The following is a 13214-nucleotide window of genomic DNA, read 5'->3' on the forward strand; positions in this document are numbered from 1 at the left end:
CAGGGCCCCCGACCAGATCCGTGTTCACGTATCCAAAGCCCTCTTGCCGTCTGATGGCTCACCCTCCAATCTCTCTAATGGTTCTCAAAGACCGGGGCCTCTGTAGTGGAGACTCACCTTTCATTTCCCTGGTTCACTAAGAGTCTCCTCTAGGAACTGGGACATAGGAGGAGGTATCAGCTCTTCCTCTTCTTGATGAAAGTTACCAGGAACAGGGAAATCAGGGCATAACAGGAGGAAGAGTGATGTCAGCCAAAAACTGGAGGGAGGAGGGATGTAGATGCCCAGCTCCCTCCCTGGTGAACTGGCCTCTCCAGAAGGGACCCTGCCTACCCCATACCCTGCACACTCCCCAAATATATACACTCTCTACACCTTCTCGTCTTTGGCAAGAGTTAGTATAGACTGGATTTCCTTGCTGCCAGAGATGCAAATGCTAATTCTGTCACCACTCCACAGAGAGCTAACTAACCACCATGTCCAGTCCCTTTCAGCTCTAGCTTTGTCTCTAGATGGCTCCTCATTCCTTTCCTTACACATGGCACGTGCACACACACACACACACACACACACTCTGTGTGCACACACAGATTTAAAAACTTGGGTTCTTTAAGGATTAAATTCCCGGCTTCATAACTCTTGGATCTTTGTTTAGGGATTTATATTAGGACCCCATGTCTGGCTAGCCCAGCATCCCCTGAGCATGTGGTAGGGAGAGGCGATGAATTATGAGGTGAAAGCTGAGGCGTGCATTTTGGACTTATGCCCTACTTTCCCTCTTTTTCCTCCAGTTTCCAGATGAGACCTTGCGGAGTGGGGAGCTGCTGAACATGATTGTGGCTGTTATTGACTCAGCACAGGTGAACATAGAGCTGTCAACCCGAGAGGCCTGGGGAAACGGGGTTCTGCCTCCCCCTCAGCCTGCAGACAGGGAGCCTGTGTTCTCAGGCACCCTGCTCCTGGCTGCAGCTCTGTGCACCTTAGGCCCTGGGGGCTGGGAAGGAAAGCGGAGCCCCTGGGAGGCGAGCGGGGGCCATGCCAGTCCTGCTTGGAGTTCCCCTTATTGTCCACATTTTGGGGGCACTCCCGTTCTTCCGGGAAGCCGAGGGGATTGTGTTTTTAAGCTCTCAGTCTGTCTTCCCCTTGGCTCAGAATGAAAATGGTCAGACCATCTCTATTTGACCTTTCTATCATGCATAGGTCCCTACGAGGCTGTAGCTTGGCCTGTGTCCCTTCTCAGGCCTCAGCTGGGGTCCCGTTTCTGCTCCTTCTCTCTGCTCATTTGCCCCATTCATAGATGGGGAAGCGTAGCACTCAAGAGCCCTTCCTCCTTTGCTTTTTTCCTACCCGCACCTGTAATCCCGCCCCCCACGGCCCTTCCCTCAGCACAGGCTGGGATGGCTCAGAGGCCCAGACTACATCCAAGTAGAGAAGCTACCTGTTCTCCCTCCGCCATCAGGACACAAGGGGTAGTTTTTCTTAACTATTTTTGCTGCGAATAGGCCTGTGTTTACCACTGAAGCCAGTTGCTCCTTTGCCAGTCCCCTTCATCCTTCAAAGCCCCTGGCATCCGTCATGTGCCATTTCCTCCCCATTCCTTTAAGACTAGGTTTTCACTTCCTCTGGTTTTTTCCCTGAATGAGCCCTCCTGCTTCTGCTTCCATACTAGCTTCCTGGCCTCTTTTAGAACCAAATGGGTTCTGCCTTCTTCCTCTTCTCCCCCTTAGCTCCAGGAGCTGGTCTGCCATGTGATGATGGGGAACCTGGTCATGTTTCGAAAAGACTCAGTCCTCAATATACTCAGTAAGTGAGCAAAGCCCTGAGGTGCCCAGGGAGAAGAGAGAGGGGTGGCAGCCCTGTGTATTTTCTAGTAACAGGAAAGCTGGTTCCGGGGCCGAGAATGAGATAGAATGTCATTCCACCCTGCCGTGTGGCCTCAGGCAATGTCTGTCTGGATCTGTTTTTTGCTCTGTGAAAGTCCCTTGGTCCTCCAGCCTCAAGGCTGATGGGACTACAGAAGCTGTATGAGAAGGCTTTGGAACTATGCTTTGTGTGAAAGGGAAAGTTTCTGTAGTCTTAGGATCACTGTCTCCACCCCTATACCATCCCTGCCAGGGGTGCTGATAGTGGATTAGCCCTGTCGGTGTGTGTGTGTATGTGAGAGAGAGAGAGAGAGAGAAAGAGAGAGAGAGAGAGAGAGAGGGAGATTGAGAATATGAATGAGGTTATCTCTTCTCTGTCTCCTCAGTCCAGAGCCTGGACTGGGAAACCTTTGAGCAGTACTGTGCCTGGCAACTCTTCCTGGCCCACAACATCCCCCTGGAGACCATAATCCCCATCCTGCAGCACCTCAAGTACAAAGGTGAGTCGGGTTGTGGGTGTGGAACACGGCAGGGAGAGGGCACTCCCAGTCCAGCTGCTGCAAGGCTTAGGCCTCTGAGCTCCTTTCTAGATGAGCCCAGATCCGCCGTCCCCCTTCCCGCCAAAGTGCCAAGTGCGAAAAGGCAGGCTCCCTGTCAGTCGCTTCTGCCCTTTAGGCGTATCCTGCAGGCCTTCTCTGAGCCAGGTGCTAGACTGGGGCTCAGGGGGCTCGGGATTTTGGAGGAGTGGGTTAGGGGCCTGCTCTTCCTGGTTTCTTGCTGATTATCTTTGCTCTTTGCAGTGGCTGTTGGTTGGGGGATGGGAGAGGTGCCAGGATTTCTTCCTGGAATTTTGCATTCCTCTGAACAGCCTCTCCCCTCCCCCACAGAGCACCCAGAGGCCCTGTCCTGCCTACTGCTTCAGCTCCGAAGAGAGAAGTGAGTTCCACCCTCGGGGGCTCTTTAGTCCTCAATCTCAACATACCAAGAGATGCTGCCATATAAAGGGCTCCTGTCCTGCTCCTCTGGCCGTGTTTTTTCCTATTGTTGACATCTGCTTATTCTACCCTTCCCCCAAAGTGATTTACAAATAAGCAGCTCCCTTGGGATCTGGGCTTCCTCTCGACTTTACCCCCCTGCCCACCAGGAGCTGCCCTCAGAGGTGGGGGCCGGACATCCCCGTTTCCTGCTGCCACAGCAGTTCTAATCCCCGGTGGCTCCTGCTCCCCTCCCCCGTGCTCCTGAGGCCACCACGCGGCTAATCCAAGAGGAGGAAGGGTCAGAGTAGGGGGGTCAGACACCATCCCCTCGCTCAACCTGCGGAAAGCAGGGCCAGCTGGACCCCCGTGCTCCCTGCCAGGGGTGGGGCAGAGAGGGCGAGAAGGCAGAGGCCCCTCCCTCCATCACAGGCACTTTTCCAGAAGCCCCAGATAAATGGGGCCACAGCTGTATATCTTTTCCTTCCTACCTTCTTGCCTTCCTTCCACCTTTTCTCTTCTCTTGGCTGGGAGAGTAGACACGGTCCAGCGCTTCCTAAAGGAGGCGGGAAGGTTGGAGGGCTGCGTGGGGGCTGTGGCTTCCCGCCACCTCCCCTGTACCTTCCTCAGGCTAGACACCAGGGTGGCCCACCCACCCAGTGGGGCAGGGGTTGGGGAGCACTCACACACCACAAACTTGTCCTCCTACCTGCCTGGCCCACTTCCTGACTGTCCTGGGCAAAGTGCGAGAGACTTAGTGGGCCTCCCTGCCGACACATGCACGCGCACACACGCACCTTCTACTGTCACAGAAGCTGAAGAGTCTCACTTCTTGTCTCCTGGCTTCCGCAGAGGATGAAACCAGGCATTCCTTGGCCCAAAGAGAAGGAGGAGAGGGATGTGAGAGTAGGAAGCTGCCGCAAGTTGGGGGTGGTGCAGGGATGGGGAGGCCGAGGTCTGGGGAAAAAGCCAGTGGGAGAGCTCCAGGGGCTCCTGTGGCCAGCTGTGTGAGCAGGGCGCCCCGCTCCCCTCGCCCCCAGGCCCAGCGAGGAGATGGTGAAGATGGTGCTGAGCCGGCCCTGCCACCCCGACGACCAGTTCACCACCAGCATCCTGAGGCACTGGTGCATGAAGCACGACGAGCTGCTGGCTGAGCACATCAAGTCCCTGCTCATCAAGAACAACAGCCTTCCGCGCAAGAGGCAGAGGTGGGACCCTCCATGCCAGGGCTGCCCGCTGTCCACAGGCCGGCACCAGGGCCGTGCAGTTCGGTCCCTGCCTGGCTTGTGGGCGACATCTAGTGGTGTGAAGCTACCTGGCGTGCAGGACCACTGTGGCCCCTTCCCCTCCTTTCCTAGTGCCCTGTCTTTGGTCCCTGTTCCAGGCACACCTCCCTTACCCTGCCGGGCCCTCCCAGCCCTCCTATCCCCTTCTCCATATGGGCTGCCTCTGCCTTAAGGAGGGACCTCAGTGGGGGAGGGTGTCTCATTCTCCTGGAGCCGTCACCCCAAGCTCAGACTCTGGCTCTTGTGACCTCCCTGCAGCCTGAGGAGTTCCAGCAGCAAGCTGGCCCAGCTGACTCTGGAGCAGATCCTAGAGCACTTGGACAACCTGCGTCTCAACCTGACCAACACCAAGCAGAACTGTATGCTTTCTGCCCTCTCCGAGCGCATGGCACTGCCCTGGCTCACACCATCCGTGGATCCGGGTGGGGCAGCTCTCAGACACCTCACTGTTCCTCCCTCCCTGTTCTCCCTCCCTCTAGTTTTCAGCCAGACCCCAATTCTGCAGGCTCTGCAGCACGTCCAGGCGAGCTGTGACGAAGCCCACAAGATGAAGTGAGGCTCCTTGCACTTTGGGCCTTGGGAAGTAGTGGGAGAAGGCCTGGGTGAGGGTGGCCTGCTGGGGACATAAACTTAGTGACCAGCAAGACCATGGAGTTGAGAACAAATGGAGACCCTGGCATGGGGTCAGAGAAAAGGATGGGAGGATGGCCATGGGGCCAGGACCCCCACCCTCTGAGAGCCTGTTCTCTCCCTTAGGTTCAGTGATCTCTTCTCCCTGGCCGAGGAATACGAGGACTCTTCCACCAAGCCACCCAAGAGCCGGCGAAAAGCAGCTCTGTCCAGCCCCCGAAGTCGAAAGAATGCCACACAGCCCCCCAATGCTGAGGAAGAGTCAGGCTCCAGCAGTGCCTCGGTGAGACCCCTGGCCGTGCAAGCCATGCACAGGAGGAAAAGGAGAGTTGGGGTGCAGGTAGAGTTGGGGCCAGCCGCTGCCCAGGCTAGTGATTCCCTCCCCTCCATCTCTTCCAGGAGGAAGAAGACACAAAACCAAAGCCCACCAAGCGGAAACGGAAGGGGTCCTCTGCAGTGGGGTCTGACAGTGACTGAGGCCCTGTGTTCCCCATTCCACCCCCAGTTGGACTGCCCTCCCCTCCTTGGTGAATCAGAGGTTAATAGGGGCTGGGGAGATCGTAGGGGCAACACCCTGTCCCCATCCCAGAGCTCACCCTGGGAGAAGGACGAGCTGCCTCCTTCAGCGCAGCCTGAGAAGCTGCCATGCAGCCCCCCAGTCCCTCCTCCCTCCTCTCTGGGGCCTCCAGCCGCATCACACTGCTGCTCCCACTGATACTGGGGTTCCCACTGAAACCAGAGGCTGTACAAAACCTGGACTGTGGTGGAAGTCTTCAGCCTCCTGCCCCCTCCCCCAGCTTCCCCCAAAAGTGTTTCAGTAGAGAAGAGAAATGGCAGAGGGGCAGCTGGCCAGAGAGGCTAGGATGAGAGTGACAACTGTGTGGGTGCCCCTTCCCGCTTCCCCCGTCGGGTCTTGAATTGCTCTGAGCAGGCATCATATAGTTGCCCTCCATACGCCAGTATGAAGTGGGCATTTAATCTGTGACATGGTCAAGTCGCCTTTTCCTCTCCATGGGCCAGATGCCACAAGTGTTTGGGAAGGAACCTGAGAGGGAGGCCACAGCCCCACCTGGAGGCTTGTGCTGGCCTGAAGCTGGCACCTCAAGTCGGGCCAGAGCCCAGGGAGTCCCAGAGACATGTTCCACAGAACTGTCAAATGGTCACATTTCCTTGGTTCTGTCTTTGTTTTCTTTCTTTTTTTTGGCAGAGATAATCGCATTTTAAAAGTTGTTTTTAAATGACAATAAAACAAGCCAGAACCTCTTTTGTGCCGGAGTTGCTGCCCCCACTTACCCTGTGCCCGTACAGGTGGTCTTGATTTAATGGGCCCCCCCCCTTCACAGCTTCCCCTTCTCTCTTCCTGCCCACCTCCTTCTATGTCTGGAGCAGAAGGCTTGGCTTTACTGCCCCAACCTTTTTGCTTCTCTGCCCCCATCCTGGCTGCCACTGGCTGTGCAGGCCAGGCGCTGACCTGGCCAGGCAGAAACTGATGCTGGCACCACCTCCCAAAAGGCTGTTTGTCATTACCCATCTCTCAAGAAACCAGAGGCTTCCAAAAGCCGGTATTTGTCATACTCTGTGCTTACCAACTACTGGAGGATTAAATGCTTGGGGGTGAGGGAGAGAGTTCAGATACCTGGGAAAAAGAACTCTCTTCCACAGTGTGGCCACTTGCCCATCCATGTGTACCAGCAGAAAAGAGCTCCTTGGCTATGCTTTTGTTCCCCTGCTGTCCTGGGAGGTTGTGAGGGGCAGGCTGAGGAGAGAGGAGTGAAGTTGGGCCGACTGCAGACAGCTCCTCCTGTTCAGCCTGCAAATTTGTCTTTTACAGAATCCAGGTTCTCCCTTCCCTCAAAGCTGCTACTCCTTCCTTTGAACGTTTCAACTCCCGGAGGCCTTTTTTCCTTCCTCGCTCGTTCCCCAGTTTTCTCTGCCGCAATTAAAACTAGGATGGAAAGCATTAGCTGGCTGGCCCCAGTTATTGTACTTTTGCCCAAGGGGAGGGGCTTCCGCCGTGGCCCCTCCAGAAATCTGGCTGTCTGGGCCTCCACCTTTCCCCTACTTCACTCTCGGCTCCCACCCCGCTGGGGTTGCTGCTGCTCCTGGCGGCTGGAGGGAGGGCATAGCTCCGGCTTTCGTGCGGGGACTTGGAGCACCATGTGGGCAAGGGGCCGAGTTCTTCAGTCTCTTTTGGGAGAGCAGTGCCACCCTCCTGTCACGGGTGAAAACGGGAAGAAAGGGAAAGATGGACTTGGATCCTAGTGCCCTGGCTCTCTGGCCGGGGGTCCAAAGTCCAGCCAGATGTCTAGACCTCCCTTGAGGAGAAAACCTAAAACGGCCCCGATCCTGGGATTAAGAGAAGGCGTGAGCACCGCCCAGGACCTGGTAGGGTGCGGGCTGCGAGTCGTCCGGGAGGGAGCGCGCCTAGGGCGGAGCGTAGCTGTGGGGAGGGCCGGGCGTGCGGGGCCGCCCCCCACTAGTACTCCTCCCGGGCCTCTGCTCTCCGCCCGTGGGGAGGGAGGTGGGGGGCTGGGTGGGAAGAGGCGAGTGCCAGCGCGCGCGCTCCCGGGAAGGAGAGGTCTAAGCACTAGAACCAGCGGCCCCAGGTTTTCAGAAGGGAGTATCTGGGCAGTCTGCGAGCGGCTGGGGCCAGACGGGGCCGAGTCGAGGAAGCGGGCACGATGGCCGCCCTCCTGCTGCTACCCCTGCTGCTGCTGCCGCTGCTGCTGCTGAAGCTGCGCCTATGGCCGCAGTTGCGCTGGCTCGCGGCAGACTTGGCCTTCTCGGTGCGCGCCCTACGCTGCAAACGGGCCCTTCGAGCGCGCGCCCTGGCCGCGGCTGCCGCAGACCCGGAAGGTCCAGAGGGGGGCTGCAGCCTGGCCTGGCGCCTCGCGCAGCTGGCCCGGCAGCGCCCCGCGCACACCTTTCTCATTCACGGCGCGCAACGCTTTAGCTACGCGGAGGCTGAGCGCCAGAGCAACCGGGCTGCGCGCGCCTTCTTGCGCGCGCGAGGCTGGGACGGGGGGCCCGGCGGCGGCGACAGCGGCGCGGGGGGCGCCGGGGAAGGCGAGCGGGCGGTGCACGGCGTACGAGACTCGGCGGCCGGAAGCGGAGCTGCGCGGCCCGTGCGGGAAGGGGATGGCGCGGCCCCTCTGGCACCTGGGGCCATCGTGGCGCTGTTGCTCCCCGCCTGCCCAGAGTTCCTGTGGCTCTGGTTCGGGCTGGCCAAGGCCGGCCTGCGTGTGGCCTTTGTGCCCACCGCTCTGCGCCGGGGTCCCCTACTGCACTGTCTCCGCAGCTGCGGCGCTCGCGCGCTCGTGCTGGCGCCAGGTAAGGCTGGAGCGCTCGACCGACGGGGGCGGGGCCAGCCACAGAAAGGGGCGTGTCGGAGGGGCGCAAAGAAGGAGTGGGCTGGGAAGGAGGCCAGGGGTTCGGAAAGGGTGAGGAGACGGGTCTCTGGGTTCGCGAAGGCATAAAGCTGAGTCACTGGTTTCCCAAGGATTTCCGAAGACTTGGGCTCCAGGTCCCAGACCCATGATGGCGCGTCCGTACCGTACTCTTCAGCCTCACTCGGGAGCTCTGCGAGGTGGGGGTGGGGGAACAAATGGAGTAAAGTGTGGGGAAGGCTTCTGGGTAGCGGTAGAGCTGTGGAGCTATGCTTTCCCGCCCCATCCAGAGTTCCTGGAGTCCCTGGAGCCTGACCTGCCAGCCCTGAGAGCCATGGGGCTCCACCTGTGGGCTGCAGGCTCTGAAACCCATCCTGCTGGAATCACCGATTTTCTGGCTGAGGCCTCCGCTGAAGTGGATGGGCCAGTGCCCGGGTACCTGTCTGCCCCCCAGAACATAATGGACACGTGCCTGTATATCTTCACCTCTGGCACCACAGGTGAGGGCTGGACACGATATTTACCTCCAAGAAACTGAAGACAAGGAAGGCAGGGGCCTGGGAATAGGAACTGTGACCTCCTCAGCTCGTAGTCCACTTCTCCAAAGCCCCCAGAGAGGAGGCTGATCCCAGCGGCCATATTTTCTGTCTCGCCAACCCTCCCACCCCTCTTCATTTCCCCACCTCTCCGAACTTACCACATTTCTAGGACAACCTGGCCTGCCTTCTTAGTTTCAGCCTTGCCTCTGCCACTTCCTGTGGGAAACCCAACAGGGCCAAAGCGGGAGACAAGGCTTGGAGCTCAGACCCTTCCCCTGATCTCCCGCTCCCCCCAGGCCTCCCCAAGGCTGCTCGGATCAGTCATCTGAAGGTCCTGCAATGCCAAGGATTCTACCAGCTGTGCGGCGCCCACCAGGAGGATGTGATCTACCTTGCCCTCCCACTCTACCACATGTCTGGCTCCCTGTTGGGCATCGTGGGATGCTTGGGCATTGGTCAGTCTCCCCCACCCCAACCCCTCATTCAGCCCTCCGGCAGATGTTTATGCCAGCAAACATTTATTAAGTACCTACTGTGGTGTGCTCACCTGGGGATGCTTCCTCAGTCCTTCAGGGTAGAGAATCCGGAGGAAGGAGGCAGGGCCTCCTCTCCAGGAGCTCCTGGTTCAATGCAGAAGCGTCACTTGCATAGACCTACAGGCTGAGCAACTAGGGCGGCCATGCAGTTCACAGAACTCCAGGCGCCAGGGGAGGGGAGGGCTGTGACTGTCAGCCCAGGAAGAGGCAAATGGAGAAGAGGGTTGTGGCTTGGGGGCAGGGTTCAGACGATGGACTGCTTGGGGATGGGAAGTAGGGAGAGGGCATTAACGGTGGGAAAGGATGAGGGCCAACTTGGCCTTTGGAAAGTGTGAATGTCACAGCCAGGCCTTTCCGGGGAACTACAGTACAGTGACGGCTGATGCCTGAGAAGGAGGGGGTCAGGACTCCTCACGTGACCCCCCACCCCCCAGCTCTTAACCTCACCTCCTTCCTTCCTCCTCACCCTCTCTGATTCTGGCAGGGGCCACAGTGGTGCTGAAGTCCAAGTTCTCAGCTGGTCAGTTCTGGGAGGACTGCCAGCAGCACGGGGTGACGGTGTTCCAGTACATCGGGGAATTATGCCGATACCTTGTGAACCAGCCGCCGGTGCGTGGGCACAGATCCTGGGCAGAGCCACGAAGGCAGGGAGATGGGCAGTTGGCAGGGGACACTGAAACGGTTGTCTGGGAGTTGGAGGGAGAGGAAGCAAGAAGAAAATGGAAAGGGAGGGTAAGGAGCCTGGGCTGGTAGGATTCTGGTGCTTAGGGCACCTCAAGGAGGTCACGGTGGAAGTGGTGCAAGGAGAGTGGGAGACAGGGCTGCACCTGGGGGAGCTGGCATCTTGGTGTTGAAGCTCCTGCCCCTCCCCCCACTTGTCTCAGAGCAAGGCAGAACATGGACATAAGGTCCGGCTGGTGGTGGGCAGCGGGCTGCGACCAGACACCTGGGAGCGCTTTGTGAGGCGCTTCGGGCCACTGCAGGTGCTGGAGACGTATGGACTGACAGAGGGCAACGTGGCCACTTTCAACTACACAGGACAGCGGGGTGCTGTGGGGCGCGCCTCCTGGCTTTACAAGGTGAGTTACAGGAGGAAACTGGAGAACCTGTGGAACGTCGGGGGGCTGCGGGGGAGGGGGCTCATGCAACTGAAATGACCCAGTGCCTGGGTCTCCCTTCCCCCAGCATGTCTTCCCCTTCTCTTTGATTCGCTATGATGTCACCACAGGGGAGCCGATTCGGAACACCCAGGGGCTCTGTGTGGCCACATCTCCAGGTTTGTGTCCAGGCGGGGTGGGTAGGGGTGGTGGAGCTGGCTGGCAGAGGAGGATTGGACTTGGAGAGTGTGGTGGGCGGCGGCCCCCTGACCCCAGTGACTCTACCAGGTGAGCCAGGGCTGCTGGTGGCCCCCGTGAACCAGCAGTCACCATTCCTGGGCTATGCTGGGGGGCCAGAGCTGGCCCGGGGAAAGCTGCTGAAGGATGTCTTCCAGCCTGGGGATGTTTTCTTCAACACTGGGGACCTGTTGGTCTGCGACGACCAAGGCTTTCTTCGCTTCCACGATCGTACTGGAGACACCTTCAGGTATCTGCCCCTAACTCTCTGATTTCTCTCCTGGGCATCCCATCTCTGTGACCCAAACCCTCTAAACCTCCACTCCCTAATCTGCCCCAACCCAGCTTCTCACCTAAGCTCTCATCTCCAACCTCCTAAACACGTCTTCCCCAAGACCTTCTGGCACCTCGCCCTCATCACTGACCTCTTTCTCTCCCCACCAATCTCATTAGGCCCTGACCCCTGACTCCCAGTTTCCAATTTCTGCTCTCTGGCAGGTGGAAGGGGGAGAATGTGGCCACGACCGAGGTGGCTGAGGCCTTGGAGGCCCTGGATTTTCTTCAGGAGGTGAACGTCTACGGAGTCACTGTGCCAGGTACCCAGCCATGGGGCGGCGGGGACCCGGCCCACCACCCTGAAGTGGTATTACTTGGGCGCAGGGAGCATGAGGCCTCGTGGTGGTCAGCTACCACGGCTGACCCTGCCCCCCACGCCCACCAGGGCACGAAGGCAGGGCTGGGATGGCAGCCCTGGTTCTGCGTCCCCCCCACTCTTTGGACCTTGTGCAGCTCTACGTCCGTGTTTCCGAGAACTTGCCACCTTATGCCCGGCCTCGATTCCTAAGGCTTCAGGTAACCAGCCACTCCTGCCCTGACCCTTTACCTCACCCCGTATATCTGCAGCAGTCAGTGGCTCCCAAACCCCACAAAGGGACCCCCACGTAATACATTCTGTGAAGAGAAAGAACAGTTCCTTCCCAGACACATGCTTCTCATCCCCTCCATCCTCCAGGCCTGGCCCCTTCTCTTCCCTGTCACCCCCTCCCCTAAACCCTGACCTCATCCCCCCTTCCCCCAGACCTGCCCCTTAACGAAACTCAGGCGATTTCCCTGAGCCACTGGGGCAGAATACCCCTTCCTTCAGCCCCCTTGGACCCCTCCCCCTCCCCAGGAGTCACTGGCCACCACAGAGACCTTCAAGCAGCAGAAGGTTCGGATGGCAAAGGAGGGCTTTGACCCAAGCGCACTGTCCGACCCCCTCTACATTCTGGACCAGGCTGGGGGCGCCTACCTGCCCCTCACACCTGCCCGGTACAGTGCCCTCCTGGCCGGGGACCTTCGCATCTGAGAGCCTCCACACCAGTGTGCCTGAGGGAGGGACTTTGTGGGGTGGGGTTATTGCAGGTGTATCAGCCGCCGTCAGGGATCTCTTCTATACCAGGTTTGTAATCTTTATTTTGTAATAAATGTGGCCAGAGCCCTTCTGGCTCTGTCTTTCTCATCTACAATATTCGCTTCCCTGTCTGTCTGTGGAACTGCTTTTCCCGTAGACATTTTCACCCGCCCGGAGCCACAGGCGCTCCTGCCCTGACCATGTGGCCTGAGCTCAGTGTCTGGACCTCAGTGTTTTTCCTCTCAGGTGACCCCGTGTGATCCTTGTCCTTGGAAAACCCCTGATGACTGATGTCTGTCTGTGCTTGTGGATATCCTGTCCCAGTTTCACTCCCTGAGTGCAGGGCCCCCACTGCTCTCTCTGGGGAGCCAGAGGCCCCAAGGGATTGGTTCAAATGGCCGAAGTGGACAGAGGCACAAATGCTACCCCTGTGGACAGCCAAAACATCTCCACAGACTCACGTGTGGTTGGGGCCTGGGGAAGGGTCTCAACCGGGCAAAACAGAGGTTTGATTTTGGAACCTCTCTCCCCCTGGCTTTGATAAGCCAGCCAGTGAGGGGGAAGGGTGCGGCCACTCAGCCCCCAACTCCAACGTTCCCGATTTTACCCACTCTTAGTTCTATATTCCCAGAAGTAGCAGCCCAGGGTGGGGCCCCTCAGGTTCTGGGGAGACTCTGACTGAGGCCCGTCTTGGAGCAGGGCTCAGAGTGCATGTATGCATGTGGTGGCAGAGGGATGGGGGAATCAAAAGGGAAAAGTCCTGTCCTTGGCCCCTAAATGAGGCGTCAAAAAAGTTAGTCAGGGGCTTCCCTGGTGGCGCATCGGTTGAGAGTCTGCCTGCCGATGCAGGGGACGGGGGTTCATGCCCTGGTCCGGGAGGATCCCACATGCTGCGGAGCGGCTGGGCCCGTGAGCCATGGCCGCTGGGCCTGCGCGTCCGCAAAAAAAAAAAAAAAAGTTAATCATCAGGGAGTTCCCTGGTGGTCTAGTGGTTAGGATTTGCGCTTTCACTGCTGTGGCCTGGGTTCATTCCCTGGTTGAGGAACTGAGATCCCGAAAGCTGTGTGGCCAAAAAGAAAAAGAAAAAAAATTTTTAAATAAATAAATAAAACTATGATTCAAGATAGGTTAAAAAAAAAAAGTTAATCATCTAAAAGCTTGCAATGCTGAAACTGCTGCTTGTCTTAGAACTAAAACCCCTCCCCCTGTTTTAAGCTGTGGGTCCTCAAAAAATTCTACTACGTTCCCTTGGGTTATCTTTCCCCTTCCAACCC

General features: G+C 58.1%; 2 protein-coding genes across 3 annotated transcripts in view; both read left to right on the forward strand.

Annotated features, from left to right (window-relative positions):
- INTS3 (integrator complex subunit 3) overlaps nt 1-6015 on the forward strand; it is a 38765-nt gene extending 32750 nt beyond the window's left edge. Inside the window, exons 22-30 of the mRNA XM_027095376.1 lie at nt 792-860; nt 1728-1803; nt 2249-2362; nt 2750-2798; nt 3877-4044; nt 4381-4481; nt 4602-4674; nt 4879-5035; nt 5152-6015. Of these exons, the coding sequence (XP_026951177.1) occupies nt 792-860; nt 1728-1803; nt 2249-2362; nt 2750-2798; nt 3877-4044; nt 4381-4481; nt 4602-4674; nt 4879-5035; nt 5152-5229 (885 nt within the window). The 3' untranslated portion in view covers nt 5230-6015. The remainder of the gene's footprint in view (nt 1-791; nt 861-1727; nt 1804-2248; nt 2363-2749; nt 2799-3876; nt 4045-4380; nt 4482-4601; nt 4675-4878; nt 5036-5151) is intronic.
- Nucleotides 6016-6140: 125 nt separating this feature from the next.
- On the forward strand, nt 6141-12052 carry SLC27A3 (solute carrier family 27 member 3). 2 transcript variants are annotated; one of them, XM_027095377.1, is made up of 10 exons: nt 6141-8082; nt 8429-8638; nt 8974-9132; nt 9698-9822; nt 10098-10292; nt 10399-10489; nt 10599-10797; nt 11046-11143; nt 11269-11399; nt 11719-12052. In XM_027095377.1, the coding sequence occupies exons 1-10, from the start codon at nt 7434-7436 to the stop codon at nt 11893-11895; spliced, it is 2034 nt and encodes a 677-aa protein (XP_026951178.1). In that variant the 5' UTR covers nt 6141-7433; the 3' UTR covers nt 11896-12052. The 2 variants fall into 2 exon arrangements, with proteins under 2 accessions (XP_026951178.1, XP_026951180.1); XM_027095379.1 differs by having other exon boundaries at nt 10197-10292.
- Nucleotides 12053-13214: the final 1162 nt, after the last annotated feature.

The sequence above is a fragment of the Aethalodelphis obliquidens genome, unplaced genomic scaffold (genome assembly GCF_003676395.1).
Source record: "Aethalodelphis obliquidens isolate GAN/ISIS:26980383/991018 unplaced genomic scaffold, ASM367639v1 scaffold90, whole genome shotgun sequence".
NCBI lineage: Eukaryota > Metazoa > Chordata > Mammalia > Artiodactyla > Delphinidae > Aethalodelphis > Aethalodelphis obliquidens.

Excerpts from the sequence above, each read along its gene's own strand:
- SLC27A3 (XM_027095377.1), top strand. The coding sequence starts at position 7,434 with ATGGCCGCCCTCCTGCTGCTACCCCTGCTGCTGCTGCCGCTGCTGCTG. Across the intron at positions 8,639-8,973 it reads CTTCACCTCTGGCACCACAG|GCCTCCCCAAGGCTGCTCGG; the intron begins GTGAGGGCTGGA and ends CGCTCCCCCCAG. Across the intron at positions 11,400-11,718 it reads CTCGATTCCTAAGGCTTCAG|GAGTCACTGGCCACCACAGA; the intron begins GTAACCAGCCAC and ends CCCCCTCCCCAG.